We start from the raw sequence: 9,600 nt of genomic DNA on the forward strand, positions 1-9,600 counted from the left end.
TTTTCGTTTCACGCTCCGGTGATCGCGGCGCGTTCCTTCATCTCGCTCTCAGGATTGCCAAAACCGACCTGTGTATACAATCTTTTTTTTCCTCGGTATCTAATGATCGTTACAGAACGTATCGTTTATACGATAATCATCTCGTCAAACTTAAAGCATACATGAAGTTTCCAAAATTAAAAACTCAAAAATCATGCCTAAAAATAATAAGGATATATTATTCCATCGTTTCAATGATTTACACGGATTTACATGTAATAATATGACTGTGCACGAATAATAAATCCCGCATTACGTAAATCGAACACATAGATGTGTCAAATAGATAAACATATTGTTGAGAATGAAGTGGTCAAAAAAGAACAAGGACAATTTATTCCCGTGCAAATTATCTTACTTCACTAAACCAGCATAATGGTACGCGCCCGAGAGTTCGGGTAATCCCCAAATGGTGTTCCACAGGAGGAAACATCCCCGTTAATCTGTCGCTTGTAATCCCCGCATCTTCGCCGAAGGGACGCGCGATTGAACAACCTCGACAATCGGATTAACCCCGCGGCGGGTGAGAGAAGCAGGGACGCCTTCTTCCTCGTCGGACACCGGACGCGACTCTCGATCGGAGGGGCGCGGTTCACACACGCGGTTTATACATTTAAACGGTCAGATATTCGAGAGATGTGTTGCTCCTACGCACGCACGCGGGGGAACCCTCTCCCGGGCCATTCTCCCGGGGGCCCCGGCTCTCGAGGAAGAGATCCCGGAGTGGTAAATTCTCCAACGCCATAACACCGCCACCGTGCGTTTGTTTGGACAAGGGCATTATGAGATTTTATGCGAGCCACGCGTGCTTCGTCGACTTACAACGTTGTTTATGCACCCAACGGCACACCTCGCGCCTGCCTACCTCCTCCTTCGCCTCCTCCGTTCCCCCCCCCCGCTCCGGAAAGAACAGCCCGCCGCACATTGTCGGCTCGTTCTCCGATCCACCCTTACTTTTCTATACGTTGCGATACATTTTTCTCGTTCCCATCTTCATTCAAAAAGACCTCGACGACCTTAATACAAGGTGTTACAGAAATCAGAGCGCGTTGTTATCTCAGAAAGCGCGAATCATGGTTTTCTTAACACTCGACGAAATATCGTGGGAGCCGTGCGAGCAGAGATCGGACTCTAAAAATATTTCCCCTCTGCATCGCGAGAGATGCTCGAAACAGCGACACGGATCAATATTAAATCTCGCGCATCATCGGGTTACCATCTTACATGAACACTCTGCTGCGTAACTCATTTATTTCTGAACATATTTCACATTCTGATTTAAAATAACGTAGGTAACTGTTATATTTATCACGTTATTCCAGAAGCAATTTATAAACGCTAAAAATTTTATCAATAATGCGCGCCATGCAATAGCGACAAAATGAACTATCGGTAGCGTCGTTATCTTTCGACTTTCGCGAATCTTTTGTCTCGTCGACCGTTTATACGCGCGTACTGTTCATCGAGGGAACGAAAAGCACATCAGTGATAATGAATATTTATTTGAACGAAACGAGCGGCGAGAACCTTTTGACGCGCCGCAATCTCGGTGGGGATACACCGACTCGGTTGAAGCAGACAAAACAAACCCATCTTATCAACGAGTACCATCGCTTAATTGTGTCATTAAAGCGATTAGCCTCGGAACGAGTCATCCCGACTAGGGGTACATTTCTCACGGGTGGCGAGAAACGTCATCCGTTACTATAACTGCTAATAGCATTATTTATTTCTTTCATTAGGATTATAAACTTATTTACAATGACGTGTACTTGTCTCTAAAACCTTGTCATAAATACAATTCTGTAAAAAATAACCGTTTATTAATCGTGTAATTAATTTTTATAAAATATGTAGTTTAATTCCCACAGTTATTTGATCATTTAAACATTGGTTTGATGAGTCACGTTATTTTTGTATTATTTTTATATTTATTATAATTCCAACATTCTCTCTCTAACCGCGTTCATTAATCATGCAATTAATTTGTATAAAATGGTTTAATCTCCACAGTTTGTAACACGATTATTTTATTATTCAACATCAACATTTAATGAATCATTATTTTTATATTTATTACTTACTACAAAAAGAATTTTAATTTTAATTCTAATCTTTCTCTAGAAGAAATATAACAAGTGAAAAGAAGCTAAAATGACACAACAATATTTTTTAACAAGAAAATTTTCAAAAAATTTTGAATACAAGGTGTATTTTGGCACATTTGGTTAGCGGTCCAGATTAATCTTATCAAGAGCTAAGGATCAGATCAAGGCGATGCGTGGCTCCGCTTGCGCGCAAAATTCTACCCTCTCGCATGCATACACGCGTATTCGTGCTACGTTGCAGCGACTAGGGGTTGTATGCGAGTATGCGTTATACGCTATCGCGACGTATCGTATCGTATCGTATCGTACCCGGGTATCGTGTGTCTCCTGCGGGCCGGAGGCTCCTGGCACAAAACGTGGGCAGCGGCGTTATGAATGCGTGGAATTTATCAATGGACGGCGCGCCAATGATAAATCGCACGTGCAGTGCGCGTATCCGCGATGGTCTCGGCACCGGTGGCTCTCTCTATTCGCGCGAAAGAGGCGCGGAAGAAAGGAGGCGAGGGACGAGGGACACACGCACACACACACACGGCCCCCCAAAGCTGGAAGGGAATGTCTTCCTTCCTTCGACGAGTCCCTACCGTGTGTTGCATCGCGAAGCCGCGCGCTGACAAATCGCTCTCCCGTTTTTACGCGCATCTGTACGTTGCCGCGCAGTGCCGGCGGCGTACTTGGGATCGCGTAAATCCGCCCGGTCATGTTTACGCAGTTTACGCCGTGATACCGAGTACCGAGAAAATTATTCGAGGGTGGAACGACAGGGGAGAGCGGGTTTCGATACTACCGTACGCAAACAAAGCGTATATCTCTTTTTATCAGTATCCCTTTCGATCCTGCGATCTGAACAAAAGGTAAAATCGCGCAAGGTATTCGTTAGATAAGCGAAGAATAAAGAGCACATTTACTTCGCGACGCGCACTCGAATTGCATGCATCGTTCCACTCGCGACGAAGTGAAATCCGAACGAACGAGTATGCAAAGGTAACGTCGCGCGACAAGCGGAACGAGAAGTGTCGCGACAACACTTCACGCGCCTCGATTTTCGATAAGCCGAAAGCATCGCGGCCGCGCCTTATAAGCGCGAGCGAAACGGTCCGGGGTCCGGACGAGCGAATTAAAGAGCGAAACCCGCGCGGGAAACACGTATCCGCTCATTCGCGATCCCAACGACGGCGAACATGGTTCGATAAAACGAAGTTCAAGGATTCGCGACGCGCCCGACGAATTAAGAGGCGCGTCCCGCCGCGCCGCGCCGCGCCGCGCCGCGAGGAATTTGCGCCGATAAAGCGTACGTAAGTAAAAGGACTCGCGATATTTTACACGCGCCCGATCCGATCCTCGGACGGATCCTCGTCGGCGATGCCAGCACGAGAGGGTGGAATACCAGCATGTCTCTGGTAGCCCGTGCATCTCGTTTGTTTTCCACGACGCGGGACAACAGCCCGCATCTTCGCCGCGCGCGGTTCCCTTCCGTTCCCAACCGTTCCGCGACGGCCCACGCGATGAAGAGATTCATAAACGGGACGCGAGACGATCCTGTTGCATTGTTTGTGTCCCGTTTCGCGGTGGAACGAGATCTTCCTCCCACGATCGGTGCGTGGGGTCAGCGATGACGCTTCGGTCGCGATTACGATAAAAACTTACGATAAGGCCGGGTACCCTTCTTCCACGGGGTCTTCGATGTTCGAATTCGCGTGCTGTGTCTTTCATTCGACTTCGGGGTGTCGTTATCAGCGGGGTGTCGTCAAAGCGAATCGAGCTGTCTTACACCGAGATACCATCTCGTTCATTCGGCGATGCATTAAACTAGCTGAATTAAGCGTTTGCCGTGTCGAAAACGTGTCGGACGCGATTCGTCAGCGGCGGCGCGCGATGACGCCGAACCGTGGAACCGACGATGTGTCGTTCGCTGTGACGGAGCGAAACGCCGAAGGCAAAAATACACGGCGTGTCTCGCATCCTCGTAAAGAGACGAAAATATCTGTTCAAGACAACGCGAGAGAGGAAGGCAGGGACGGGATACGGCGCCCGGCGCGCACCATACACTTTACATCCGCCATCGTTCCTCTACACCCTTTCCCGTTCCGAGAAGCGCCACTGAAGCTTCGATAGACTCGCGAATGATCTACGCGCGATAGAGATAGGATCGAAAATATCGTAAGTTTAAAATTGACGAGACACGTATTTAAAACTTATGAGCATTACGAGAAGTAATGTCAATATTTATCAAACGAATAGAGTGATTAAATAATAATAATAATAAAACATGCATTAACCATTAAGAATCGGTGATTAAAATTATCGATCAATGGGACTTATAAAGTAAAGCAATCTTTAATCGAAACATTACTCAATGCGTCGAAGTCTTCATCTCGACGCTTTAGCACATCCGGTTTATGCACCAAGCAACGAACCATGTAATAGCCGTAAGATTTAATTGCGTTGTTCTACGTTCGAGAGCTCTAGGTACGCTTTTCAACATCTGTGAAAAATTACGGTACAAACATAGCGATTAAATAAATTATAAGGTACCGACGGCATTGACGGCAATGATATATCCAACGATATTGGTAACTCAGTTTCTCATTTTTTACACTTGGTAGTCAAATAATCTTTACGTCTCCTATTTATCATAGACGTGAGAACTGCGGCAAGAAAGAATCTTCGCCCCGTGAACGAAATATTGTTTCTAACTATAACTTATTCTATATTTACAATGTTTACATGTAGAGGAGCCTAGGTGAATCTCTCGGTCATGCGTTGTCACTTTTCATCGCAATCTGGATATATACAGACATGCTTGCCAGCACGCGCGCATGTGCGTGCGCTACTTGTCCGATCTGTCACATAACTCGGGGTGGTTTTACGACGTTTTGCAACGTCGTGTGTTCGCTGTAAAACCGCGAACCCTCGTAAATGCCGACGCGCATATTTCCCTCGTGAATTAAATTCGCGTGGCGCGATTTTCTCCAGCGCGTCTCTTTCCCCCCCCTCCCTTCGTCTCCTGTTTTCTCTTCGTTTTTTTAGATTTTCAGTCTCTACACTGCACCGGTTCACGCCGACATCACCATTCGTTTAGCCGCGCGCGCTTACAGCGACCGCGACGAAGCCGACGCGATTCGCTCTTCGGCCTCCTACTGCGAGCTTCAAGATCGTGGCACGAATAAAGAAAGCGGATGAACAAAGGACGAGGCGAGAGACTCGATAATCGGTGCGTCTCCTCATGAGAACCGCGAAATTGGCACCGCTGAATTGAGTTCCTCTTTTGTTCCATAATCCCCAAAATTTTTGGAACGCACTTAGAAAACTCAAATGCTTAGCATATCTAGTCTTGAGGTTTAAAACCAAACAACTAACACACACGGATTTAGAAAATACCGTACAATGCTTAATAAACTTTTAAAATATTGGAATATATACTTTGGATGCTTTTTAGCTTTTTCAATCTTAAGAAAATTCATACACATATTCAAAAAAATCAATTGTTATTTACGCTTTATTATACGTATAATTATCGTAATTATGACAATGTAGCAACCAATCATGTGTCTAATATTTTTACACTCGAGTTGGCAAACATTACGAATCCGTCTGTGCACGTGTGCGTGTCTAAATATTGATATTTACATTGTGCCTCATTACACGTTGGTAAATTTAGGCAATTCTTAAGCGGACAAGCGTAACTCTGCGCGCGGATAATAATCGGTACAATTATACAGATCAATATTCTACGCGCGATCACGCGCAATCTCGCGTCCCCAATAAAATTGTCGACCGACCGAGGATTTATTAGCCGCTCGCGCTCTATACTACCTGTCCCTTTTTATCGATACGATATTGCGGATGATCGAGAGGGTGGCAACTGTTGCAATTAAATGCTTAATTGGACCGACATACTGGAGCTCCGGTGATTGCCGTACGGGACACCTGCTACAGTTGATGCCTGATTTAATGCTGCGGAAGAATCAACGCCGAGTTTTACAACGCTCTTAAAATGCACCCGTTTTTTTTCCCTCACTTTGTCGTCCCCGTTAAAATATTCATGTCGTCCGAGACGATCGAGATTAAGCGACTGACTTTTTGCATAATTGTCATTTTAATTGTGCATTATTAATTGACCACCGAGTCGGCGAAGTGTGACGCTGATTAACCGCGATGTTCCGTTAAATTAAAATGATTGAAACATCCACTGTGTAACAAATGTACATTTCGAGCAACTTTGTTACTCGTGCCTCATTTTCGATCTGAAGGTATTCGTGAAGGTATTCCGTATCCCTCAGGGATACGTCGTAGCACCTGAGATCGAGAATAATGGCGCGGTCTCTATTAGGCCTTTCGACGGGGCACCGCAATTCCACGGTGAAAATGAAGCGCTGAAAGGACGGAAACCGCGGCTTTGTTCGGTCCGCGTCGAAGCGTCTAATTATTGCGTCGCTCGCCGCGCGCCACTCCGTTTCCATGTCCGAGAGCGCCTAGCCTCGACCGCGGCGAGGCGAGGGTGTCGGGAGGAGGTAATCTCGTTGCGTGCAATCGCGTGTCGTGTTCGCGGAACGTGAAAACGTGCGAAGAGGCTTTAATTAACTCGATTAAGACGTTAAGCGGCTATTCCACCGGTAACGCGATTCTCCGCCGAGCTCCTCTCTCACCCGTGTGTTCGATTCGATACTCGGAGCGCGTCGCATGTCTTCCGATCACGTCGATTCTCCCGTTGAGAAGCTTCTTGTTAACGCTCCTTGTTAACGCTTTTTGTTTCACGCGCGCAATAACGCGACTCGTACCACCACTCGCCGATCACCGTGTATGCAAATGCAAAGTAAAATCGTTGATCTCGCGCTGTTTTCATTAGATGCAATCATGTTACGTAAAATATAACATAGTCAATTTGCGTCGGTGTACTTCGTATTTCCAGCATGTGCAAATTATAGGTGATTACGCATAAATCAACGTCTTTTCGCTCGCACGGAACAGCTGGGAGATTGTGAGTGAACTAATTATTAACAAAGTTCGATCGAAATTCCGCGAACCGATATTACGGGCTTGCCCCTTACGAAAGGGTGACGTATAATAACATGCAAACTCCTTAAATCTTAATTCTAATCGGTCGTGGTGTGCGTCGAGTTGAAAAGTCGTGTGCGCTCGGTGGATATATCGCATATCTTGATCCATATCTAATGACTTTGAATTCTACTTAAATATAGGTAGGAACAATTGCGATCACGAATGATAAACACCGAACAGCAAACACGAGCAGTTTCACGGTGAGACAAGATAGTACACAAACTAATTCCTTTATAATGATTTAATGAATATGTTAAACCGAAGAGATTTTTCGTTATAACATTTACGTTTAAATGTATATCACGGGTTCTCCTTCATGGATGTCTTTTCAAGTTTTTTCTAACGTTTCTAACGTTTCTAACGTTAAAAGACGCTGGAATTCGGTATCAAGCTCGAGCTTATAAAATAGTTTCTCGATACAACTCGCTCTCGACATTCGTCACAGCACGTCACGTATATGGACAGTTGAAAGTGAATGTAAATAAAAACTCACGGGTGATGTGGCGGTGGGTGGAAAGCTACGGCCGCGGCGGCCGCGGCCGCCGCCGCGTGATGCTCCCAAGCGGCGGCGGCCGGATGCGCCGGATGCGGCGGCGGTGGTGGCCCGTGATGCGGATGAAACGGCGGCGGGGGTGCCGCATGGGGGTGCGGATGGAAGGCCGCGTGGAAGGCCGAGTGCGAGTGATGCGGCGGTGGCGGCGGCTGCAGCAACGAGAATGCCTCCTGATGATAAGCGACCTCCTTCTCCGGCATCTTGCCGGCGGCCGCCGTCGCTGCGGCTGCTGCTGCTGATGCCGCTGCTGCCAAAGCCAGCTGTCGCGCCAGAAAATCGCCGCCCGTCGTCCCTTCCAGGATCAAGGCAGATCGCACGTCGTCCCGGCACCCTGCTTGCGGCACCGATGATGGCGATGATACAAACGACGGGCGACAATGGCGGACATAGTCCGTTCGCTTGTCTTTGAAAAAAGACACCGGTGCGATGAATGTGTCACCGCAATTGCCTCCTCGTTTGTCCTCGATCGAGATGATCGACCTGTCTCGTGAGGCGCGCTCTTCTCCACGTCTACATTCTCGTTCTCAGAGTTTGAATAGCGAAAACGTGTCCTGCGTCGCTAGGCCCGTCGGCGCTTCCGAAGGAGCCCAATCCTACGGAGTTTTCAACGACGCTCACACACAACGTTTCTCGCAGATTCTCCTTGAAACGTCTCCTTAGGATCGATCTTGATTTCGTCTGTGACTTGATTTGCTTGCGGACATTCGAATTATCCAACGGCTATTGCTACCGACGCGCGCGCGAGACTCCTTTCACTAGGCCGCCGAATACGGTGACTCAGTGGTTCGTTAATCCACGCGGGCCAGTTTCGATCGGTCACTGATTTGAACGAGTGGCAACGCGTACCGGCCAGGTCACAACGCGTATTATCGTCGCACGAACGATTCCGTCGTCGAACAGACAGATTCGTGAGGCGGTGTCGATCGATCACCGTCGTCGCGATTAACGCGCGACGACTTCCACTGATCGCACGAATCGGCAGCACGTTCACCACGATTAAACTGCTTCTGACGGCGCGTCAGACGTCCTTGCGATCGCATTCCTAACCACTACCCCCCCCTCCCCCGACGAACGAACATACCGGAGCACCGCGGGCCGATCGGCAAATAACACGCGCGACACTTGATTTATTCCAAAATGGAAACACTCTGACATTAGGTTTCACCGTTCCTGTGCCCGGAATGCAAATAATTAACCTCTTCGTCTAGGTGCACGATAAGGCCGTGTCTCCGACGGCGGGCGCGGGGGTGACGAAGTTGTCTGCTTTGAGAAAGACGCGAGTTGAAACGTGCATGCGGGCTCTGTCACGGTGCTTGTGCTTTGGCGGGTATGGCGGTACTGAAACTCCTCCACTACTACCACCACCATCACGGCCATCAAGAGGGAGCATGGTCGAGAAGGAGAGAGGTCGGGCGTGTGGCAGTGGCTGTAGCGTGTGTTCCCCGGGTAGGCGTGCGACAGAGAGGCTGCGAAGACTCGGAGAGGAAAATTCGATGTAAGAAAAGGGTGGGGAAAAAGAGAATGAGAGAAAAAGAGAGAGCGAGAGAGCGAGAAAGTTGCGAGAAAGAGGTACAACGACTTTGTGGGATGATGCGGGATAGAAAGAGAGGCGGATCGCTCGCTCGGGAATAGTGGGAAGAATCGTGAGGAGAGGGGGAACTTGTGGGCTGAAAGTTAAAGGGAGACGACTGGCGCGGCGATGGCGGAACGAGGAGAGAGAACGCGTGTCAGCTCGACAACTCAACTAGCACCAGCCGTCCCTGACTCCCACCCTCAGCCCTTTCCGATCTTTCGTCTCGTTCCCGCGCGGCTACGAAGGGAAACGCGTGGGTGTATCGC

The 9,600-nt window shown here is 48.1% G+C and overlaps 1 protein-coding gene across 1 annotated transcript in view; it reads right to left on the reverse strand.

Annotated features, from left to right (window-relative positions):
- The window catches only part of Ci (transcriptional activator cubitus interruptus), a 77,841-nt gene extending 68,758 nt beyond the window's left edge, over positions 1-9,083 (reverse strand). Inside the window, exon 1 of the mRNA XM_077413078.1 lies at positions 7,702-9,083. Coding sequence (XP_077269204.1) covers positions 7,702-7,961 — 260 coding nt within the window. The 5' untranslated portion in view covers positions 7,962-9,083. The remainder of the gene's footprint in view (positions 1-7,701) is intronic.
- Between the last annotated feature and the right edge of the window lie 517 nt (positions 9,084-9,600).

This window comes from Temnothorax americanus, unplaced genomic scaffold (genome assembly GCF_048541705.1).
Source record: "Temnothorax americanus isolate GAGA-0224 unplaced genomic scaffold, ASM4854170v1 Scaffold32, whole genome shotgun sequence".
Lineage (NCBI taxonomy): Eukaryota > Metazoa > Arthropoda > Insecta > Hymenoptera > Formicidae > Temnothorax > Temnothorax americanus.